Source organism: Struthio camelus, chromosome 5 (genome assembly GCF_040807025.1).
Source record: "Struthio camelus isolate bStrCam1 chromosome 5, bStrCam1.hap1, whole genome shotgun sequence".
Classification (NCBI taxonomy): domain Eukaryota; kingdom Metazoa; phylum Chordata; class Aves; order Struthioniformes; family Struthionidae; genus Struthio; species Struthio camelus.
Window position 1 is genome coordinate 17,702,951 of NC_090946.1, and position 25,032 is coordinate 17,727,982.

Sequence of the window (25,032 nt, forward strand, 5' to 3'; positions counted from 1 at the left end):
TTTCTGAGGATTACTTAACAGAGAAAACCACAGCAGGCTCCGCAAATCTCTGACCTAAAAATGGTCAGAGAGTGAGGTAGTGTTAGGGGGAAGTGTCATATATGTTTGGCCGGCTGTTACTCTCCTGGGTGTCCATATATGGCTACTAAACATGGGATGGTTTGGACCTTTGATCTGAACCAGAAAAGCTGTCTGTGTGTTCTTGATACCAGTATCACAAAATCCATTATGCTTAGTGAGGCTCTGAAAGGACAGCCCTTCTTGGATCAAGGGCGAAGAACCCTATCTACGGAAGCAGTTGACCTTGTCCATGTATTGCTCCATCCAGGAGCCTCATAGGCAGAATCTGTACTTAGGTAGTCCCTGGGCAGAACTGCCCTTTGGTGAGACAAAAGGATCTCTGTGGAGGAAAAAGTCTCAGATCTTTGCCTTTGTTTCAGCCCTGTGCACTTTCCATTAAATTATACTATCTGCCTCCAGTGCCATTGCACAAAGGAGTAACAGAAACAGCTGGTGAATGGCGACATGCAAAAGGGATCAGTGATTATTCTCAGGGTATCAGTTTTTATCTTCCTAGTATTTTCTTGCCTCTTTATGATTTGGTCTTGAGAGTGGAGTGCTACGTATCCCCATTTTTCCCGTTTTCCCAAGTTCTGGGCAATTGGCAATACTGAAATAGCCTTTTTTACTTCTCTCCAATAGGTTTTCTGCTTCTCTGTAATATTTCTCTGCTTTGTGTCAGATTTTAACTATTGGCACCTCAAAGTTCAGAGCTTTTCAGTGTTGGAAATGCTTTTCATCAGCATAAGCAAGTGTTCAGAAACCACATCCACCTTTGAAATAAGGCAGTACAAATTCTTTCTGATTGCATACATCTTCAGTATATGCTCCTAAGCTCTCTTACTATGCTGGTGTATGTATCTTTAAAAAAAAAAAATTGTGTGGCTCAGAAAGCTTTGCTGCAGTATTGATTTGTACAATCTGGGTGTTCATCTTGACGGCTCACAGAGCTCACACGTTGGTTAAATCTGTACAGAAAGTTAGTAAGAAACTTACAGTTTCTAAATGTGCAAAGGATTTTACCATCAGTACAGAAAAAGAGAGTAAGAAGCAAATTAAGAGTTTTGAAAGATAAAATTCCAGCTGCAGACCCAATACAGGGCCATGCAAATGAAATTTTGGATTTGGACTGCAAGTCAGTTTTGTCTAGGACTCATCCAGCTCCCAGGTTTATATTGTTCCCTGCATTCTTGTGGAGATCCTTTATGTCTTACCATTCTTGTTGTGTCTGGGGCAATCATTTAATCTTACTATCACAGTTCCCACTTATAAAAGATGCAGTGCAAAGCCTGGTTGGATTGGCAGAGCACTTTTTTTTTGCTTAGCGGTTTTAATAATATTGCTCAACAGACTGCATTGAGATTAACTGAGTAGTCTTGACATAAAACAAGTAAAAAAAAAAATCCAAGCACTCCAGATTTTTAATAGGACAATGCATTTCAAATAAGCACCCAAAGGCTGGGGAAATGATAACTGCCTTGGACCAACGGACCTGGTATCTCCCTTGACATCATCTCCTTTGATGGAAATGTTTACTGGGAACTCTTAAGCATCTGGCAGGATGCTCAGTGCTTTCTGAAGGTCTCAGAGGAGCAGTTGCTTGTGTGAGATTTCCTGGGCTGGGACAAGTCACCGTCTCACAGATGTCAGGAGCATCACAAACCAGGCTGTTTGATTGTGAAATTTAGGAAGCATAGAAACTCAGCAGTTAAAAAAGAAAATAAGGAAAGAAAATTTAGTGGAAATTTAGCAGAAGGCATGTTTGGCCTTCACATGTTCAGGTCAGGAAGGTCTTATTTTAAGCAAAGCATTTTGCCATCTGTTAATGAACTGAACTGGGTGTCATTCATAAGAGAGTCTTGGTCAAATCCAAAGTGTGAATGAGTGCCAGCAATCCTTATGAAATAAGGAAATAACTTATCATCAGAAGGACTGAGAGCCGGAACTGCCACTGTGCTTTAATTAAAAAATTAAACAACACACATGAAAAATGCAGTTACATGACATATCAACGCTTCTCAGACAGGTAAAGGCCTTTAGACCATGGTCTTACCCATATCTGGAACATCTGGATACAGGCACTGGATTATGGATTATTATCCATGAGCAGCAGCTGGCTGCCAAGCATCTAAGGGGCTTTCTAGTAAGGATGAATGTTCTCCTTTAAAATTATAAAATGTTTTATCATTTAGAATATTTATTAGAGCAGAAGTTACAACAGGATGGAAATAAATGAGGTATTAAAGTAATTATAACAAGAGAGAGGCTAAAGGCGTATTAACTCTGTTGGTCCTTCAGCAGATGTCATATGAGCTAGTGTCTGGTGTGCTCATTTTTCCTACTCTTTAGGAGCAGGGAAAAAACACCTGATCATGTATTGAGAAGACATACAAACGAAAATAGATTCTTGTGCAATTCCTGGGACTGGCCATGCAGTACAGAGAATACAAATTATAGTTTTGCATATAACAGTTTTAAGGAAGAAAAATTAGAGGTTTTATTAAGTCTTCCTTTGATATTTTTCCGTGGTCTTAAATTCTAAGAGTTTTTATGTTTTTCCCTGTCATCAAAAACAATTTTGTAACCTGCAAAAGTAGTAGTTTAGGAACAAAGTGGATTGCAGGGCCCAAGATATTAAGTTATCCAAAAGCCTGTGTTACAATCCTTTTTTCCTTTGTAGCTCTGTCAGATGGTATTCTAATCACACATGATTAATATGTTTAGATCTGTTATACAATTAGCTTTACATGAAATACTAAAAAGAGCTATGCTGACTGCAAATGACTTAGAAAAAAGACAGTATTCATCTGAAGTGTTAACTTAAGTAACTTAACCTAATCAAATATTAACTTGAATTTTTTAAATTCAAAAATCACAAAGAAATAGAAATACTCCCTTCAGGATACTCTCGGTAAAATCACTAGTTTTTACCTATTCTGATGTTATCCAAATACCACCTTTTCATTTCCAGATCACTAGTGGCTGAGCGGTCAGTAAGTTTTCATGCACTTGAGGGAAAGATTTCAAGTAATTTAGGTGGGAATTAGAAGGAATCTTTCAGTTGTATTTGAGACTTTCCTGGCTTTTATGGGTCTTACTGCACTCTCTCAAAGCATAGGTTCTGCTAATGATTGGCTGAATTCTCTGAGCTCTTCCAGTATAGAGCTGTATTACATTGCATTACAACAAAGTGTAGTTGACCCAGATGGGGCTGGACTGCTAAAAGGCATCAAACAACAAACTTCTCCAGGTTATCAAGGAAAAAACTGATACAAACTTGTGACTGTGACTTCTGATCGTTGGCTCAATCCAGCAGCTGTAGGCAATTCTTAGCCTGTTTAGGTATCTTCAGGGAGGAATGTGTTGTAGGAGTTTAATTTGTCTTCACTCAGTCAGAAGAGCCAATGAATTTCAAAGATAAGTAAACTCTTGGCCTCTTTGACACCTCTGACACCGTGTTCCAAATCTTTAATCCTCTCCTCTCCCTCACCTCCTTCCTTTTTCCCCTCTCTCCTTCTTTAAGTCTTATGCCTTTCTGAGATACCTTCCATAGGTATCATCTCCCTTTCCCCTTTGCTAGCCTGCCTCTGACCTTGAGGATGGAGATCACAGGGGTTCTCCTCAGATGATCTGGCCAGTGTCACTGGACCAAGCGCCTGCCCTCTCTACTCCGTGCTCTCCCACATGATCTCTGCAACATTGGCCTGGCTGCATCAAAAAACACATCCACACTCTCCTAGCATGGGTTAATACTGGGGGAAATAGCCTACCCAGACATAGCCTCCCTCCCGCTTTTTTTTTTTCTGAAATTATTTTTTTCAGTATTTAAGGGGAAGAATGCTGAGAAATGATCCTGGCCTCTCTCCTGCTGACTTTTCAGCAGATAGAAGAGTTGCTAGAGCTTCCTAGCAGATAGAAATTTTTGGCATATATTTGGCATATGTTTCCAAGAAGTCTTCAGTACCTGGGTGTTCATTGAGAGGCCAAGCAAGAAGAAATCTGAGATTGAACTAAGTGCGTTAACTATTATCCACTTGTTCAACAGCCAGTGGGTGCTCCCCATTGCCCAGCACTCACAGGCACAAAGATTTAGATCTCAAATGCAAGGGAATCCTGTCTGATGGTAGATTCTGCTTGCCAGGTGGTTCCACATGGAGATGTCCAGCAGAATTAGTCCTTTTTACATTCAATCTTACATATAGTGCTCCTTCTGCTTACTGCACCTGGGTGAGGAGCATTTAGAGGCTGTGGCAGTGGGAGCTGTACACAAAGCGGACAGGAATGTCTTAGGGCCAGATTCTGCCACCTTTTCAAGAAGTAGTTCTGTTGCCTGTGAGCAATCCCATCGAAATCAAAAAAAGTAAGAGATTACATGTGAATGAGAGAGGCAGATTTATGGACTTGGACGTTATCCTGTGGGGTCTGAAAGATGTTTCTGAGCTTTGTTACGTAATCCCTTTATTCCATGTCCAATAGCACAATAGGTACATCTTCTCTCTGTCTCCAGGCTTTTGATGTACATAGATCAGCTGGCTGGACATTTCCTAGGCGTTGCAGGAAAATTTACAAGCTTGGCCAGGTGAAACAATGTGTTTCAAGGCTTTTAGTTTGCTAATGTAGTGGCAAACATTGCCTGCATCTTGTAAATTTCTATAGCTAAGATAAAGAAGTGGGTGGAAGCAGTGGGACTGAGGCAAAATCTACTCTCAGGTCGCATGGCCAGGGTTGCACTGGCTTAAATGGGTGGCAGAATTTAGCCTGGGTTGTGTAAAGCCCAAGATATGTATATGTTTCCTGCTTCAGGTAATAATGTGCTAAGTTACTACTTTATGCACAGAGGTATGGAAACCTTTTTTTATGTTTTTCCCTCCCTCCCTCCTCTTTCCGTTCTATGATCCAGACACCACTAACTGTATGGAGTTGATGACTGGCAGACTTTCCAAATGTGGTAAGAACTTCCTTCCTTCCCTTCTGCCTTTTCTCCTTCCCTAGCCCCTGCTGAACAATATAATAACGCGCCGTCCCGTCCCTTCCACCTATTTTCCTTCCCTATTCCTACCTTCCCACGCTCTTTACACGACTGCCCACCCGTAACAGCCCACTGTGTCTTTCACTTCCCTGTGGACACAAACACATCCCCCTTATTCCTTTCCTCCCTATCCATGCACAAATGCACAGACTCTGCCACGGCTTTCCCCTTCATAGCACAAGGGTGTGGTGTTGCACTTGTGATTCCCTCCCTCACTGTAACCCAGGCCAATGATTTTCTTTTTCTTTTCTGGGGTTTATTTTTGGTTTGTTTTCTCTTTTGTTTACCTGCTGCCTTTGATTCTTGATTTTTCAGTCCCTTTTCTGCAGTGAAGCTGAATGCTGCCCTGCTAGCTGCTGTCTCCCTTTGTCTCCTGCTATTTATTGAGACAGGACTGCTATGCTATTTAATTCCCCTTTGCATCCACTCCCTTCTTCCCCATGTATCTTTGGGGTAAGACCATTCTAAATCTTCCCTAAGACACACTGCATACTGTCTGCCAGACACTTAGCTAGTGTAAATTGTCCTAGTTCCGGTCAGATCTTGGGGAAGGGTTTTAAGTTCCTGGCTGGAGGAGCTGTGTACCTACTGGACTTTCAGATTTTTGCTAGGAACGAAAAAAAAGTTTCCTGCAAAAACTTGCATCTCACCTTGCTTGGGGTTACATGAGTTTTGGCTAACGTATCCGTTGCCTTCCCTCCCCTCTCTGCACACATTGGATTGTTTTCTTCTTTCAGTCCCTGTGCCCATACTGAGTCCTCCAAATACAGTAGTGGAAATACCCAAAAACTATGAGAGAGGGTTTTGTCATCTTACTTCTAGCTTGTACAGAAAGGTTCTGTACAAGAGTACTCTGTTCTCTTTAGATTTCCATTCAGTTATCTAGGTTGAATTTGGGTATCTCTGTGAAAGGAAATAAACTGTTGAGGAAACAGTCAATGAGCTAGGACTGCTTTCCAGTTGGACCTGTGACTCCTGCGTCATCACTTTGTACACAAAGGAAAGTTGTTCTGGGTTTACAGTACGGATAGTACTAGACTTATGCATGTGTGATTGAGAGCAGAATTTGGCCCATTTCCTATAATTCAGATGATCTCTTTCCCTTAAATTTACTAGTGGGAGTTTTTCTTTTTCTTTGGGGGAGGGGGGGGGCCTCATTTGATTTCTTATTTGAGTTTTCTGGGTTTATCATTCCCAGTCTCCTCATGAAGACTCATTTAAGTGGTAGGCAGACCTCCAGCTTCTCCTTAAAGGCATCACACAGCAAATCCCTCTTTCCTCAGTTTCTTGCCTAGTTCCAGCATTCACGTCATACAAAAATACTGAAATGCTGACTCTACTGATTATCCACAAGTTAATTTAGTTACCCAGATAACCAGCCAGTACTCTGCACTCTCTAGATAGTGCATTACAGTTCACCCCCAGGTTAGCCAGGCCCTTCGGCTGTCACAGTGTCAGCCTCAGTCCAACAGCCAGAGGACAGTGAAGGCCAGCAAGGAGAGGATTGTGTGGCAGCTACAGCACAGGCAGAGCACGTAGATAAATCCATAGAAGAGAAACGAAAGGTTATTGGTTTTAATGGGGCTGCTTACTTTGAGTCACCTTGTTGGTGTGTTCACACGCACCAGAAGTAGTAGTGACATACACCATGCCAAATTTCACCCTCCTGTATGAGTGAGGAGCTATTCTTTTGCACGCAGGGAAGCTCACCTACAGTTTAGGCAGAGGAGCGGAGAGGAACGATGCCAGAATTTAGCCTACTGTCGGCAAACTGTTCTCTGTGACTTTGAGGACAGGCAGTCCCCTCTGTGAGGTTGGTGCAATGTTTGTCTAGTAACAACAAACAGTGTAAAAAAAGCTATTCTATGCGGAGGGTTTTGACCTCATCATTGTTCTGCATTCTGAGAATGAGCCTTGGGGATCATTTTTGGAAAAGAGTTAACACTGGAGCAGAAAAAAAACCCACCGGATCAGATGCTTTATGTCTGGCTTAGCCAAATGAAAGCTCTGTTGGGAATGAGACGTACGTTTTCACCCACTGCAAACCATTAAATGTTGTAATTAACGGCAAGGCAAATTTATTTAGTCCTCTAAATGTTATCTCACCTTCTGCTAGCAGTGGTCATCCATCTGAAAAGTGATTTTGTGTATAGCAATTGGCATTGAAAAACAAGTTATTACTGAACAGCAGAGGTATGTTGTAGGAGCTGCCAACGTCCAAATGACAAACAGCTGGTATATCAGTCCAAACAGCTGCTGTATCAGTCCTACCTGTGCACATTAGAAAACTGCTACTCATAATATTTCACAGTAGGAAGAAGGAAATCTTTTGACTCATAATAAGGTTAAGATCCACATTGGGATGGGATACTTTGTTTTCCATTTCCACCCATTCCAGCAGGGGAAGGGGCATTTCTAGTGTCAGAAAGAACAAACTGGTTTCTGTGGAGTCTTTAATACCTGTTTTTAAGAATAATTTTACCTTATAACAGTTAATACCTTTACATTTAAAATGCAGCTATAATCTGGAAAACTGCTTGTAGAAATGCCACCTTCCTACGTAGCTGGTCTGTTTTTTGTATATATTCAGTCAAGTCAGTTTAGTGACAAATAAGCTTTACTACTTTATGTGCTGCCATTAAGGCATATAAAGTCAACAGAGCTGTAAAAGAATGAAATGGATTTTGTTTCTTTTGGGCCAGGATTGAGAGAACTGTTTATTACCACCTAATCTGGTATTTATGTCTATCCCACTGAAGAACAGGTTGCATAATTGACACTGAGTTTCTAATAGGTTCTGCAGAGCCTTTACATTAAAAAAAAAAAGAAAGAAAAAATCAAGATAATATGCAAATAGAAAAGCCCCCAGGCTCCAACTGCAACGCTGGGAACTAGAAAGCAAATATCTTTGTAGACTGAGCGCACTGGATCTGGAGCCATTGAAATACACCACACAGGAGTCCACAGTGCCATTTCTATAGTTCCTGTTCAGAAGAGATTCTATCTTTGAAAGCCTTAATGACTTCAAGGTCTTTAAAGAGTGAGCTGAGAATTTCTTTGAGTGGTTGAATCAATAGTAAAATTGGTGTAAAGCCTTTGATAGCTCCTCTTCCCAGTGATCCCCAGTTTTCTGGAGTCTTTAGGAGTCACATTTCACCAAGGTGCAGGCTGCTGGCAGAAGGCTCTGAAAATCCTGCCTAGTTCTTGACTTTACATTCTGAGAAACACTTGCCAGGGAGTCCATAAGCTTTGCCGTCTCCGTCCTGGAGCTGTCGGGGCCTGAGTCTTGCTGTCTCCAAGGAAAGCAGTCTTTGCTGGTTGCTTTCCATCCCTCATGACTCCTCAGGGAAGCCTTAAGTTACATCACTGGCACTTCCACAGAAACGCATGATGAAAAGAGGAGGAAAAGGTTATTAGGTATTACTCATGCAGTTCTAGTCAAGTCAGCATGCTGCTGTGTTAGACACTGCACAGACATACTGCTGCAAAGGCTTATACCACAACCCTGTGACAACAGGCTGGTCAGAAGACCTCGTGTTTATTGTTATGCATCCTGTATTGCTACTTGCAATCTGAAACCTTGATTCCTGACACTGAAGTGTTAAACAAAAAACCTTACAGATCCTCTTATATACTAGTGACTATCACCAAAAGGCTCTGATCACAGCAGAAGCACAGCAAATCTAGTTGCCTTTCATATCTTCCCAATATATCTCACTGAAATTTCTTGGTTCCAGTGTCTTAGGAGTCTGACATCACTTCTTATTCAGAGTCATCTGACTTTGTCTCCCACAGCCAATCATTCTCTGTGCACACAGAGAAACTGCACTGCAGTAAAGGCTTCTCTTCTTACCTCCTGGCAAAAGCAGTTTGATTCATATAGATGCAAGCCCATGTTGATATCATCCCAAGCTCCTTGAGAAATTAGGAGAGGTTTCATGGTTTAAAACTGGTTACAGCACATTTGGGTTGCAATTACGGCATGTAACTTTTGTGAATGCTAATTTGGAGATGCTTGGTGTCAAAGGCAATAGAGAATATCTGGATTTGGTGCTCTTGGAAGTAATTCAGATCCATATTGACATTACTTAGAGTAATCCTACTTGCTTTGGAAAAGCCATTTGCTCTTCGATGGGAGAGGAGGTGGTGATTTGCATTCATAAAGTCATACTTAATGGTAGAAACTGATACTGAGAGCGGCAGAAGAAATGTATGCTGCCCTTCTGTGTGCAAGGCTCTTCTCACCATTTTTATACCGTGAGGTAGTCAGAATATAACACTAATTTTTTATTAAAGTTACTGAAAAATGTGCTGGCTGCTGGTGTTCCTGAGGATGACTGATTCTTGATTCAGTATGGAAATATATTGAGACCCAAATGAAGGGTCAAAGAAAGAAGTCTCGTGTGAAAAATAACACACTTGATCATGATGTGTGGCTCACAGTGAGATGAGTCTTTCCAAAGAGTTAAAGCCAGGTTTCCCACTTATCCTTGCCAATTCTATTAGTGCTATTTGCTGTCCAAATATGTGCCTGGTTCGCTCCACACCATAGTCATAGCTTTTTATTCGTTCATTTCCAGTGAATGACTTGTGTTTTTGCACTGTAGAAGAAGGTAGCACAAAAAAGGTAACTTCACACTAAAGATGAATCCAGATATATAAAATTATTTGGTACGTGTCAGATCCTGTTTTGATGTATACAGACAGATTTTTGCTCTCCGACACAAGGTCTTTTCCTCTTTCTCTGTAATAATATCCATCTGGAGAAAACACAGATTTCTCTCTTAATTAAGATCATTGCACTTTATTTATGGCAGGCAGTGCTTCAGGATATTCCCTGTGAATATCTGCTGGCTGTGCTAAGCTAAATTTGAAGTGGCCTCCCTTGAAAGTTAAATCATATTTTGATGGGATTGATTCAGAGGAAATGGGGAAATAACATTTCACCAGGATACACAGATGGTTTCTCTCCTTAGGAGCAGGTCAGAGAACTTAAAACCCCTAAGATCATTCTTTAACATTCAACAGGCAGGAAAGGACAAAAATTAAGAGCCAATACACTTCTGAGGTTTTTATAAACAAAAAATTAGAATGAAGCAGCAGAAGTCTTTAAGAGAATGGGCGGCAACGATACCATCATCTGCTCTGGCTTTGAAAATATAGATTGTCAGATTCTCTCTCATCACACACTTGTGCAGAGACCTTTGTAAAAGGACAAATAGACGCAAAGAATTCTTGGGCTGAGTCCTTTACCAACAAACTTGCCAAAATAGCATGATTTCACAACAAAATCTGACATCTCTTCATCCTGACACTATCCTTGCCTTCTCTTTCAGTGCCACCAGCTGTCCAAAGGAACATATGATTCCCTCCTCTATACCATCATGTCTCCTTTTTTGAATGTTATGCAGTGGTGCTGGATTGGTCAGAGCTATTCATCAGTAGGGGACATGTTTGTTTTTCTGATAAGTTACTCATGCCTTAGCTCTGCAGAAGTAGCAGCAAAGAAATGTGTCCCATATATTTGAGTGTCTGCTGCCTATGTTCACTATTCACTAACTCATCACCCAAGAGCTACTTATCTCAGTTATATTGCCTGCGATGGGGAGGCTGAACCAGAGCTTCGCTTCTCTGTGTGTGTATGGAGAGAGTGAATGTGCAACATGGAGGCAGAATGGCCATCTGGATACATCTGGCTAGTCGCAAATATTGGGACTCCCTCCTGCAGAGGAGGCGGGATGTTTTAGGGGAGCAGGAACAAGGAGCTTTTAAACTGCAGGTTGGTAGTTCATATCTGTCCAGGTGTGTACTGACTAAAAGTTCCCACCTTCTGTTGGTAGCATGGACACCTGTGCTAACAGTGTGTGATAATCTGAGTAGTTCCTAGCAGTAGTCTCTTTCTGCAAACTCTGTTATCAGTTGGCATTTTTATTGGCAGAGCCCAAGGCGTCACTGGACTCTGGAAAATAAGCTCTGTTCTTGTCTTTAGAAATAGCCTTTCCCAATTAGAATTCAGGAGTCCTGCTAAGCAATTGGAGTTGTTCTGTGGACTGTCAGTCTGTCTCCGTTTTCTTGCCCTAAAACAAATCGAAATAGCTGTCCCAGTATATAACATACTTGGGGAAGAAATAAAAGGGAACTTGTTCTGGTCAACCTGTTGTGACAACTTAAAAATCCAGCAAATAAGAAACCGTGTCTTTGTCCCTTGAAAAGCTTCTCTAACCGCATACTCCCTATAGTTTTAGACAGGTACCAGTCTTCGGATTTCTGTAGTTTCTGCAGTTCAATTCAAGTGAACTAGGATGGGTTTGTAGAACAGGAAGAGATTCTGTGTGATGGCCTCCAGCAAGACATTGCAGTGGTCTTTCTGTCATCCTTCCCAGTCTAGAGGGAAGCCTCCATATATCCAACTGTCTGGCACATGAGTTAAGCCAGAAATTCTCTCTGTAGTTTTATTTGGTCGCCTGTGAGCTCCTTGAGGCATCTGCCTAGTGTGTATTTGTACTATACCTAGGCCAGTGGCTCCTTGGCCTGGAGAAAGACCCCTGCTTGATACTATAATTAAAGAAGTAGGAATAGGCCACTTTCATCTCTGCCTCATCCCTTATGCTAGTAACGTTCAAAGTAATATTCTTGCACTGGGTTCTGTATTTTAAATCTTCCGTTTTTGAAGGCAAAAGGGACTCTGCCAACAGAAAACAAGCAAAGAGACAAAAAAATGCCTAGTCTTAACAAAGAGGGCTAGAACTCTGTCAGAGTAGCAGAATGGATTTGAAAGGGGATGGATTATCTCCCATCAGAGAGTGTTTCGATGCTTTATGTGGTAGGAGTTGGATTTTTGCCACACGATTCGCTGAAACCACAGCTGCTGTGGAAAGACAGAACAAGCTAGGAATAAAAAAACAAATAAGGGGATAAAGAGAAACAAATGAGTAGAGGAAGAAAACCTCAGTAGCAGAGACAGGCTGAAGGCAGTCTGAAAGGATGTGAAAGCCACAGGAGAGAGAGAAGGAATGTGGGAAGTCAGGTTGACAAAGGGTCTCTCCATTTCCAGTGGAGTCATATCTTTTCCACTCACTTTCTCCCAAAGCCTAAGGTAAAGATGCACAGAACCAAAAATTCTCAGGCTATGCAGAAGGGAAAGGCAGAGGATAATCTCACAGAAGGCATATTTGCTTTGTGCAATTTTGTGTTCAGCAATGCAAGGAGCAGTGTATTAAAAATGCATAGACTTGAAATTTCGAGATGGTTTCACAGGACAAGGAAGTACCTCAGGGTTTGCTTCTGTTAAGTCAATGAGAATGTTGCAAATTGCTTCAACAAAAACAGGACCTAGTCCTTATCTGACTATCTTAAAATGTTATGGAACAGCAGGCTCGAATCAGTGACCTGAAGCCTCCAAGCCTGTCCTGAAGCTGCTTGTTTGCCACCTTCCTGTGGAGGACTCTGGGGTGCTTTGCAAGGTCAGAGCAGACATGGATTCGCTGGGTGCCACCACCTAATTTTCTCTTTCCTCTCTTAACTGGGGCAGCTTTGCTCCCTGTACCTGTGACATCACTGGGACTTAGTCAATGTGAGACTTCTTAGGAATGGTAGTACGGAGAGTTAATATAAGCTGTCTGCCCAGCTTCCTTTTACCTCTTTGTGTTTGTTCCCAGCCCTGTTCCTTCCTTTTAGTGCCTATTGTATTCAGTGTGTTCCCAGTTTCTTTTGCGATACTTGGACATGACAGTGTGGCACACCAATGCCACAAACCAATGCCTTCTCCATAAATACATTCTTTTACTGTCCCTTCAGTTCATGACCCTTTCGTAAGCTTCAGTGCTTGTTTTCAAACCCATTCCCCTGCCGAGTGGTCTTGCAACATGCAAATCCTTGGTCTAACTCAGAAATGCACATATCCATCTCCTCCTAACAGATATAAACCTAATGCTCTGAACCTCCTCTCCTGCCTCTGATCCTTCTCACAGTTTCTCACCCTTGCTGCGCTTCAGGCCTTCTTTGCTCTGTATCAACAAATGTTTGCTCTCCAGGGGAAAGAAGACCTTAGTTACAGATGCATGAAACACCAGGGAAATGCTGAAGAATCAGTGAGCTAAACCTTCAACCCTGCCCAGAGGAAGCAGGATCTCATCTCACTTTCTGACCCTTTTTGAGACCCCCAGTTGGCCTTGCAGGTGTAACGGCCTATCACATATTTTGCACTGAATGCAAGGGATGGGAGATTGCTGGAAAAGCTGTTCTGTTCCAACATCACCTGCGTTTTCAAGTCTTGTTTTGCTGACCAAATAAGCCCAAAAGGAGCTGAGCACTGGGAGGAGCAACACCACTCACCATTTTCATGCTTCCAGCATAGCTGACCCCTGTTTATATATCCCCAGAGAACAATATGAGGATTCTGAGGATTCTTTGTCCATTCAAAGACCGATATCTAGACCAGCCCAAGTGTGGGCTAACAAGCTGTCACAGAGATACCATCGACGCAGTGATTGTCTGTATTGCTCGGCACAGGATCAGTTCTCTGTTGACTAATTGCAAGTCCAGTTACTACAAAAGGCAAAGGAAGGAAAGAGTTAGTGAAATGGCCTATTTTATTTTTCAGTAGCTCTCTTTAAAGATCCCTAAGGATTTCTTACCTCCCATTAAAATGTTACCTGAAAATGCTGATTGTAAGGAATCCAGTAGAGATATAGGCAAAGGAAAGGCAGACTGTTAAATACTCTTGCTGCAATAAATCTTCAGGCACTTGAAAGTCAGTAGGGAATGGGGAGGAGAAAGGGTGGATGAAAGAGGGGCTGCATATTGTAGTAGGATGATTAAAAATCCTATATCAGGATTCATCAAATACAAGATATATACATGCAATTTTTAAAATGTTGTATTACTCTATTCTTGTAAACTGTACTTTTGTCTACTATTCCTGTCTATGCCAAAACTAAAACTTCCCCAATTCCTGCAGAGCGCTGCTTACTCTGCCCTCTTCTTTCCCTCTAAGCTTGTTGAACAAACTGCTCAGCTGGATAACTAGAGATATTCCCCTCCCCTTTTCTCCCAACCTGGCAGTCTTTCCCTCTCCAGCATTTTTTTCAGTGCTCTTTTTCATTCTCTCTGCTGACTCCATTTGCTAATGAAGATGAGGGGTCCAAAGCCACATAAAAAACAAATCTTTCCACATTCCTACATTCAAGGTTGAGTGTTATGCTTACTTTCCTTTTTTTTTTTTTTCCTTCTTTGAAAGAGAGTATCCACGTAAAAGAGTTAGAAATGAGTCTGAGCAGAGCATGTGCCCATAAACCTAACAGATTTTTAGGGCGTCTTACAGAAGCCTCTGAATTAGAACTCATAGATCTGGAACAGATATTCCCCTTCCAAAGCATGTGTGCAGGGAGGCGGCAGGAGATCACAGAGCTCTGACTCAGAAATGACTGAGAGTTTCACAGATTTTCCCATCTTAGCCAGAAATTGAGATACATGTCTTGCCTGGCGGTTTGTTTGGGCCCATCTCTAAGGCTTCAGTTAACTGAATGATGCTTCTCCAGAAAGTAACGCCCCAATGGTTATGGTATTGCTGTAACTGAATGCACACACACAACCAGTGCCAGCAGTAAGTTAAACCCAAAGCAGTAAGCAGAGGAAGATGAGGAATGAGTGAGAGCGATGAGACTTTGAGATCCTTTACTCTCTACAGGCCAGCCACTTGATTTTTCTCAATGCCTGTTAACATGCAGAGGAAAGCAGTAACTGGTCAGCATGAGGCAGAAAAAAAGAGCCACACATTCAGTTTTTTGCAGGGCACAAATACTATGTATTTCCTCTTTCCTTGCATAAGAGCAATTGATGTCTGTCTGGCATCTTCCATTAGAGGATAAGAAAGCACTCGACACACTCTTCACACAGGTCACCATCCTTAGACAATACTTGCCTGCTGTAGTAACAGATTTGCTTATGTTGTTTATAGTAAAGGGGAATGGAAATACAATATTACTGAGCCACCAGTGCCCACTAACTGGATAAATGGTGATCTCTGCTATGAAGAAACCCCTTTGCTCCTGACTGAATGTTGCCATCTCAGGGCTGAAAGGTTCCACTCTCTTAATAGCATGCTAGAGTACTGCAAAGGCAGAAAACAACGACCCCCTTTCCTTCCAGGAGCTGGAGAATGAATTTATTTAAGTGGGATATAATGACCTAATTTGAATTTGTTAGAAAATGGAGCCAACAGTCCATTCTTAAAAAAACAACGTGGGGTTTTAATGATCAAGGACAGTCATCACCTCCCTAGTGCATGTTCGATAAAAAACCCAGCACCTTAAACACCTATGTCCAGATAAATTAGTATGTGAATTTAGTGAGACCTATTCAAATGTCTGATCAGGATTGACCCCCTAATCCCAGAGAATTAAAGGGGCTGAGAAATGCCCTTGCAAAGGCTATTGTGACTGCGGTAGCCACCAGTAGCACCCCAGGCTTTCCACACATCCTCTGACACAGGACAAGGCCAACACCGCACCCCCCTGCTGCCTGATGGTCCAAAACTATAGTTGCACAGACGTGTACCCACCACTGCAATGGGCACTGCTTTACAAGTCTCATCCTCAGTAGGTGAGACTTGACAGGTCCGGCCTGAGCTGTTGTGTGTCATGAAGCCTCTGTGTACTGCTTCTGAGTTGGTATCACTCATGCTGAGACATAACTGGGTCTTTCACTGCATTGGACTTATCCTGGCAGTAGGGGATTAAATGATGATTGTCTGGCCCTCACCAGTTCATGTGTTGTATATAACCACTTTGGAGTTACATAACACTGACCAAATCTAACCAAGCTGTTAGGCAAGCACATGAGAGTGCCTAAGATATGCCTTGTAAATTGAGGAGGTCTTAGATGCACACCTGCAGAGGTCTTTTTTGAAACTCACTGCATTCAGTCCAGGGTCTGTCTGTTCCCTTTGGTCCCTAGAGCTGGGTCTGTGATGTGTCACGCTCCACAGCAGCAAATGGCATTGGTAAAGTGAATCTTGGGTTTGATGAGAAGGTGAAACGGTGGACAAAGAGATTTTTCAGAGTGGCTTGAAAGGTTGTGTTCTCACATGTGCACAGAGCCCAACCCATGCTAATACTGCAGCCTGCTCCAGCGGCTAGCTTAATGAGATAGCTGTTCTGTTAGCATGCAGCCTGACATCCCTCTGTGGCTCCTGACTCCACTGTAATGAATGCTAGTGTCACCGAGGCTGTGTTGTAAAGAAGAGAGAGCATAAATAGAGGACAACAAGGAAGTAGTTCTTGGCCATGGTAGTTCCCAGAAATAGTTACATGCCTAACAGCCTGCTTCTACAAAGCTGACAGCATCTTCACTTCCAAATGCTTGTAAGAAGGATCTGAAGGTGCTTAGAAGCTTGCAAGCTCAGGCAACGAATCACACATGCATATGGAGGTAGTCTTGTCAGCCATAGCTCATTTTTCGAATGCTTTTCCCCTGGAGCACTCAAGTGCTTCAGGCTTAGTGGCTGAAGGTGAGCAAGGAGACTTTCGGAAAGAATCCAAAGGCGAGCAAGAAAAGCATAATGCCTCGTGTAGTCAGAAAACTTAGCAAGGGTGCAAAGCAAAGCATCAATTGGTGACAGCAGACAAATACCCTGTATTTGTAATAGGAACAATAGCATGCGGGATTTGCCTGTATCCAGGGTTATGTTCACTGATCTTTCAGTGCCGAGTTGTCAAGTGACGCTAGGTAATAGGAGTATTTCAGCAACCTGGCACTATGTGCTCCTGCTAGGTGACACAGCTATGCCCATCCACTCAGGAGAAAACTAGGACCTTCCCCCTTGGTGCTTTATGCTCCCAGCCTCTTTATTTCTGTAGGTGTCCCATCCTAAACACTCTTCCTCTTCCCGCTCATTGTCTTCATCCCCCACACACCCCCACGCACGTGGCTCTGGATCTCCTCATCATGTTCTTCTCGTTAAAAACCCCATTGTTCATTTGTTTGTTTGTTCTCTTTCTCTCTCTCCTCTTTTTCTCTCTTTCCCTCTCCTTGTTTTTTTTTTTCTTTCTTTCTTTCTTTTTTTGTCTCCTCTGTTTTGTGTACCCAGGCAGCCCATTGAGTAACTTCTTTGACGTAATTAAACAACTTTTTTCAGACGAGAAGAACGGGCAGGTGAGCCATCCCCCCGGCACGCCAACCAAGCATAGCGCAAACAGCAAGCGGAGCGATTCCGGTTCTAATGACTATGGGTCTAGAGGAGACAATAAGTACCCTGCTGGCAAAGACAAGGCAAAGATGGTCTCATCAGTCGGCCTACAAGACCAACCTTAAATAAACACATAAAAAAATTAAATACCTTAGGAAAAAAAAAAAAACACAAAAAAGCAAGAAAGAATGAAAGAATATTCCTTAGTAAGCTAGCCTCTAAACTAGAAGGATGTATATACCTTGCCACAACAGTACAAAACTGTCTATAGACAAATTTTGTATGAAGGAATGACTGTATATATATACATATATATATTTATATATGATATATAATATATATCTCAGAAACAAACACAAAAACAAACAAACGAACAAAAGAATGAAAAGAAAAGAAAGAAAAGAAAAGGTAGCACAGATGACAAACCCAGTTCGCCAGATCTTGGGTTGTGGTTTTTTTGATTGTTTTTTTCCTCCCTTTTTTGAGTGTTTTTCTTTTTTTCTCCTTCCTGATTTTTTGGGTTTTTTATTATTATTTTTGTTTTGTTTTGTTTTGTTTCTTGTTCTGTTCATGCTCTCTCTGTGTTTCTGACGACACCACTTGTTTCCGCTCTGCTACCAGGAATTATCCCGAAAAGTTAACATGTCAGCCACGGCTTCACCTTCTGTGCTCTGCGGACACTTGTTGACGGAAGGCAACCGATGTAGACTGTCCAAGGACCAGTCCTGTTTGAGGTTCCCAGCCTCCCCTCTCCCTTCAGGAAGTGGGTTTCTCCCCCACTTCTCCCCAGACACCTCCCCAATGCACGCCCTTTTTTTTTTTTTTTTTTGCTTTTTCCTTTTTTGATGTTCCACGAGAGAGATCTGCTCAGTTATGGGATTGCACAGTCTGGGCTGAAAGGAGGTTGCAAATTGTTGGAATGAAACCTCTGCCCTTGGCAACTTCTGTCCGTGCAGGTGAACACAGCCTGGTGGGGGAGGGTGCGGGGGAAGGAGACGGGTGTAGCGGAAGTGCAGTGTTCGTGAATCCAGAGCGCATTCTCATCAGAAACCAGCCAGGAGCAACTCAAAACTAAGCGTTGAACCAAGACAATATTGGGGAGCTTCATCACGGGATTTTCTTAAACTTCTTTTTCTCCCCACCACTTTTTCCTTTTCTTTTCCCCCCTTTTCTTATATATACATATATATATATATATATATTTATATTTATTATAAGTATACATATATACATATACTTATATATATATATACATATATATATACATATATATATATATATAAAATAGGTTGTTGGTTTTTTTTTTTTAACTGTATCATTTTGCTTTTTGACCTGCTGGAAGGGGAAAGGAATAAACTTAGGAGGGAGAGGGGTTTAAATGAATAAACACATACAAACAAACATTAAAACTTAGGGAAAAGGCAACTTCTGGTAGCAAAGAAGAGGGACAAGATTCTGCCAAGGACTGTCTCTCCCGCCACCAGGCACAGTTGCCGCTGCTGCTACTGCTGCTCCTCCTTCAACACCTTCCTCCCCACCTGTCAACTCCCTGCCACTGTGCCACCGCGCTGGGACCTTCTTCCTTCCACCAGCTGGATCCTCCACCACACCCTGCATTTAGATGCAATTGTTGTGTTGCTAGTGCTGCATTGATATCAGTATTATTTCTTTAAGTTACCAATTTCATTTGTTGGCTTGGGTGATTTTTTTCTACAAAAAAAAAAAAAAAGGCGACGATGAGGAGGAAGAAAAGAGACTTATCTTGGGTTTTATTTCCTGTGTGTGTGTGTGTGCAAATCACTGGCACTTAAGTTCATCTGAGCAAGACAAGGTGGAGTCGGGGCAATGGGAGACTTAATCACGAAGCTACTGTAAACTTTAAAAATTACTGCAAGATATTTTTATAAAGTTTTTTTTTTGAAAGGGGGAGGAGGGTGGGATTGGGTGGATGGGGACCTTTTTTGTGTTTCAGTTATTAGGTCTTGGTTATTTATATATACATATATATATATTTAAAAAAATAAGCTGTTAGATATATCTTCTGTTTAATAATTGTGTAGAGGCAACATTGATTCTTATTTATTTTGGGGAGGAGGGGGAAAAAAGACACAGAAACTCCTTAAGTGTTCATCTTGTGACTTTGAGAAAGAAGAATAGTCGCCTTTTTTCCTCCTCCTCAAGAGTTCTGTAACCAAGTGTAACTTATTCTGGCCCAAGCTCAAAGGTTAAACAAACAAAAAATCGTGGTTTTACGCGTGGAAGACAAAAACACAATGAGAAGTACTTCTTGACTGAGATTTTAAGAATGTAGGCTTAGCATTAGTGTTCAGCTCTTTTATGACCTTCGATTGCTGCTCGTTGGGTTCCTATGGGTGTATGTTGTATCGCAAGATTTTTTTTTTAATGATAATGTTGGATGAGTTCTCTTTTTTGTTGTTGTTGTCGTTGTTGGTTTTTTTTCATCATTTTTCCCCTTCTTGGACCAGTTTTACTTGTACATAGGTTTGAAGATTAAAAAGAATTTTTAAAGACACAACTGGGGCAAAGACCTTTGACTTTTGCCCTGTTTCCCCATTCCCCCAAATGGGAGGGATTTATTTTATTTTTCATTTTATTTATTTATTTATTTTCCCTATTCTTGGACTTTTCTCTCGTATTGCTGTGTGCATGTCAGACACCAGGGGATGATGGCTGGGGAGGGGGGGAGGCAAGGGTGCAGGAGAGGGGGGCAGTTTTAATTGCATGACATTGCTGTAAATTAGTCTCTTTTGCTTTCGTTGTCTTTCCTGCCTCCGCCCTCTCTCTACTTCTCCTCCAAGCTCCCCTCCCATCACCCCCGTCCTTCTTTTCCCTCTTTTCTCTTCCCTTGTGTATAGATTTTGATGCTTCTGTTACACTGTACCTCTACAAAAGGCTGGGATTTCAATACAAAATAATAATAATAATTTAAAAATACCTATATCAGCAAAACCCATGCGGTACAAGCAGGAAGGGGATTACTTACACAAGATATAAGAATAAATGAAAGCAATACCTCTTGTTATCCTTCCTATTTTGTACTTTGAAGACACACACGCGCGCACACACACATATACAGACACAAACTGACATTATTTAACGGTTTAAAATGGACAAAAAAAATCTGATGTATCCCTTGTTAAATAACTGTGAGCAACTTTAGTTCAAAAACCAATAAATTCATTCAGTAAAGATACTAGCTGTTGAGTGTCCTGTTTATGTCCATGCAAAATAATCTCTTCTCGCCAGTGCCAGACCTGGTAAGTACGATATCCATGTTTTCTATACCAAGGCAGAAGAAGATGGCTGGCGCGTAAGACAGCATCTTCCTGGCTGAAGAATTGGTGTTGCAGCTTTGGGGTCTGTACGTGCTTCACCCAGAGTCCTCCACCCTTGCAGCAAAAACACGCCGTGTGAGGGGAAAAAAGGGAGGCCAGCTCAACCCCATAGGTCTGCTTTTCACAGTAACACTTGAAAAAGATGAAACTAAACTGCAGACAAACCAGAACCCCCGGATCGAAACCACTGTATCAAAAACTCTTGCTGCTACTGATCATTCTCCTCTCTAACCTGAGCTTCTCACATTGCTTCCAGATTTAGCATAGGAAGGATTTCTCCACCCTCCCTGCCTGAAATACTCTGTCACATACATTTGAAAAACCTTATCAGGTATGTCCCTGGATTGTGTTGGCTTTTTTTTTTTTTTGGTTATTGATTGGTGTCTATGGCCGCCAGCTTTTCATGCGTCTCTCACCGCTTTTGGGTGTTCACATTCACGCTGGATCTGTAACTTCTTCCTAGTCGTCACGAAAGCCTGAAAATTTACCTTTCAGGCTCCGAGGTTGGCTGGCAGGCGCAGGAACTGAGACCTGCCTGGATGCTTCCCCATGCGACCCGGGCGTCTCTTGGGGCCGACAGTATCACAGCCGCTGGCCGCGGCGGAGCCCAAACCCACGGGACACGTAGGCCGGAGAAAACGGCACCGTCCCTTTCAACGGTTTCAAGCCCGTCAGGCTGCTCTGCCCAGACCCCGCGTTCGCAGCGCCTCAAGTCTCCCCCAAGCTTTCCCTTTCTCTGCCTCAACTACCCGGGCCTCGGCTGCTCTGCGAAAAGCCGAAAACAGCAGAAACACCCCCAAAACGCAGCGATACTCCCAGCCGGGGCTGGGACCGAGCCTCGCGCCCGCCGCCGCCGCCGCCGCCTCCCTCACGACGACCGTTGGGCGCGGCCGTTAGCGAGTCACCCTCCGTGCCCGCGGGCGGGGGCGCGCGCGCGCGCGGGCGCGGCGGCGGCCGTTGGAGAGCCGCCTCGGCGCGCGCAGGCGCCGCGGCGACCGTTGGGCGCGACCGTTGGCGAGTTCGCGTGGGACCGAGGGCGGCGGCGGCGGCGGCTGTTGCTGCTGCTGCTCCTCCCGGGGTGCCGACCCCCGTTGTGGGCTGCCCGCCCCTCTTCCTCTCAGAGGGGCGCCCCCGAGCGGCGGTGCGAGGAGCAGAGCGGAGCAGGTAGGGGTCGGGGAAGTAGGCGGGAGGCTGGGGTCGGGGCAGCGCCGCGCCTGGGCCAGCGGGGAGGGCGCCCTGGCCCGGGGTGGGGGTGGGGTGGGGAAACACCTTCTGGAAGGGTCTGTGCCGCCGGCCCGGCCGCCGGGGAGCCACCTGGGCGGCCCCGCAGGGGGAAAGCAACGGGAGGGCCCCTGAGCACCGGGGTTGTTCCTGGCGAATCCTTCCCCCTCCGTGCAGGGGTCTGACCAACCGTGGCTGTCTGGCCCGCAGCGGCTGCCACCCAGCAAGGGCCTCGAGGAGAGCGAGGGCAGGCTGTGGTGGTGGTCAGGAGGCGCCTCGTGCAGGCCTTATTATGGTAAATGAGAGGGATGGGCACCACCTTGCTGTTTTGTGGTTGCCGTTTGAGGCAGTGGACTGTGTCCGTGGGCTGGGCAGGCTGCAGCTAGAGCTGTTCCGCCAAGGGTTCGTATGCAATGTGTGTGGGTGGCAGCCTTTCCTGCCCAGCAGTGCCATGAATAGTAATGTGCAAGGAGGGTACAGGCACTTCCAGGAAAAGGGTGCTTCAGAGAAAGTAGGGGCATCACAGCAGCTGTCATCTCTCAGCGGTGTCATGAGGGTGGTTTTGGCCCATGGCATCTTCCATAGCATGTGCATCAGCCTCTGGACCTTTGTGTTGGAGTAGTGAAGTTGTTGGTAAAGCTCGAGCTTTCTAGGTAGGCTTGGCAGAGGAAGTGCTTCTGAAGGATCTCCTTGCTGCAGAAAGGTCTCAGTAGTGTTCCAGGCTCACACTTGTAGCAGACAGTTTCCTGCGATGTTGTGGTTCTGGCAGGTAGTGTCTGGAGGACAATCTTCATGTTAGCACCTGCTGCAGAGGTGGGGTGTGAAGGTTTGTACTGCAGATGGCATCCCCGGTGGATGTGGGTGGGACAGAGATGTGCAGGAGGTCTTGAAGGTGTTTGTGCCAGGAGGCAAGGTCAGATGGGAGTGGGGTCACATCAGCGTCATAGTTCTCTCTCTCCCCCCCCCCCTTCTGGTTCATACAAAATAAACTCTTAAAAGCCAGGGTATTTTTAAGGTGTTTTTGGATTTATTGATCTGTTAAAACCCAAGGGAAGGGGGAAGCAGCAGGATGAGGTGAGTAGAGCAGCTGACAGAAGGCCAAAAAATGAAGAGAAATGAAAGTATGGCAGGATTCAGGCTGTATAATGCAGGAAACCCAGAACTGTGAACTAGCTGTGTGTCATTTGCAGCTCTGAAAGTGAAAGAAGATGCTGGCTTGGAATGTTACACAGGTGAATAGGATTTTATGAGGCTGTGAAGAAGACATGTGCTTCTCGCCTTTCTGTTTCTCTCTCCATGTGTTTTCAGAAATGTTCCTAGATTCATGTGATCTTTTTGTCTCCAGTAGTATTTAAAATTATGATCCCCAGAAGAAAACAGTAGTTTGCATAGCTAAGGACCTCAACTTTAGGGCCTACCCATGTTACTTCTGCCTTTTTGTCTCACTGTGTTGTAGCACAGTCTGCAGCTACATGATGTTGTGTTCTTATCCTCAGTGCATAGGGTGGACTATATTTTGGAGTGAACTGAGTTTATATTTAAGCTGTTTTCTGCAGAATATTCTTTTTCTTGTACCTTAAATCAAGAGGCAAGTAGTAAATGAGGCAGGGGATTTTTGGGGTGCCTCTGTGGTTAAGGCAGTTGAATTATCTCTGCTGTCAGGTGTTGGCCATTGTCTTTGTCCAAACCCCCTAGCAGGTGATGACTGATGAGATGCCTTGAGCTGTGACACCTGTGCTTCATCTGAGCTCTGCAGCTCTCCTGCTCTCTATGAGTGCAAAGCCCCTCAGACACAGTGTCTAAACCACTTTGTACTTTTAGTCTTCCGCTGTCTCATTTTCTCTGTATAACACAACATAAAACCTTCCAGGTGCATATTGAGGACAAGGAAACTGTGTAAGACACTAGATGTCATTTTCTGTTTGTGTATACACACACACACACACACACAATTACTGTTAGTAATTGAACCAGTGCCTATTATGCACTATGTAAATAATAAATTGTGTATATTCAACAAATGAGCTGCTGAGGCAGTAGTCATGGAGGTAATTCTCATCACCACATGTCAGTGTACGGTCTGTTTGGGGTTGAGAAAGAAGTCAGTTGGGTTTGCCAGCACAATTGTCCAAGCTTTGCAAGTGATGCATAAAAATTTCCTCTGTAGTCAGGTTGTCTTGATCTGATAAAACCAACCGAGCTTTAATGGCTCACCCTAAGCAGAGGCAAGAACTAGTGTTTGTAAAGAGCAAAATTTTTGTAAGGCCCTCAGGTAGAGTTAATTTTCACTTCTACTTTTACCAGGTATGGCTTTCTTCCTGCTGATACAGAGAGTGCATCTAACCTAACAAGCCTGGATATTTTCTGAAATATTGCAGCAGAAAGTCCATGGGGATTATCTTCTGTGTGCAAGTATGCAGGACTGGTTCTGGTGCCTCTGCTTCATTTCAGCTATATACTATACATGTGAGCTCATGATAGAAGGGCAGAGTGTTTTGGTGAGGAAGCAGATTGTAGTTCTGAGTTTCTTATTATAGAAAACAACAGGGAGGGGAGGGAGACACTGGAAAGTTTAAAAAAAAAAAAAACTGGGAAGTATCTTAGCCCTTTGTTGTACCTTTTAATCTTCTTATTTTATTTAAAACCACTTCAACAGCTGCAGCTCCTATTTAATTTGGAGGACAAAACCTTAGTAGTTCAACTGGCTGGGGACACTTGAGGCCACAAGTGGAAGGGAAACCTACATTGAGGGCAAGTCCTTTCTTCTTAATGCGCAACTTATTGTGTGGGTTATTTTTAGTGCTGTAATCTTGCTGAGTGCTGCTGAGAGGAACTGTGCCAGGCAGGCTGGCAGGCTTTGAAGGGCTTGAGAAATGGGATTTCCTGTTCCACCGGCTCAGAGCTGACTCTTGCCATTGTCAGGGGCTATTATCGCCTTCCCGCAGCCAAAGCAGATAACACAGCTTCAAGGTCAGGGAAGACACAAGCTCTCATCATCAGCATTAGCAGAAGGAAGAGTTTGCTTGCAGTCAGGGCGAATGTTTCTGTAGCTGCTGTAGTCAGGGTCCTCTGCCCTGGCAGAGGAGTCTACTCGTAGATCACAGAATTGTTGAGATTGGAAGAGATCTCTGGAGATCATGTAGGCCACCCCCCCACCCCCCGCTCAAAACAAGGTCAAC

General features: G+C 43.5%; 1 protein-coding gene and 1 long non-coding RNA gene across 14 annotated transcripts in view; both read left to right on the plus strand.

Moving 5' to 3' along the window:
• Positions 1-18,060, plus strand: part of BRSK2 (BR serine/threonine kinase 2) — a 315,571-nt gene extending 297,511 nt beyond the window's left edge. For 3 of the 11 annotated variants that reach the window (XM_009674414.2, XM_068944765.1, XM_009674418.2), the window contains 2 exons: positions 4,961-5,008; positions 17,178-18,029. In XM_009674414.2, the coding sequence (XP_009672709.1) occupies positions 4,961-5,008; positions 17,178-17,401 (272 nt within the window). In that variant the 3' untranslated portion in view covers positions 17,402-18,029. Of the gene's footprint in view, positions 1-4,960; positions 5,009-17,177 lie in introns of all 11 variants that reach the window. The other 8 variants (XM_009674419.2, XM_068944766.1, XM_009674421.2 and 5 more) reach the window with 5 other exon arrangements.
• Positions 18,061-21,632: 3,572 nt separating this feature from the next.
• Positions 21,633-25,032, plus strand: part of LOC138067427 (uncharacterized) — a 36,917-nt gene continuing 33,517 nt past the window's right edge. Inside the window, exon 1 of one of the 3 annotated variants that reach the window (XR_011141307.1) lies at positions 21,633-21,796. This is a non-coding gene — a long non-coding RNA (uncharacterized lncRNA). The remainder of the gene's footprint in view (positions 21,797-25,032) is intronic. The other 2 variants (XR_011141308.1, XR_011141309.1) reach the window with 2 other exon arrangements.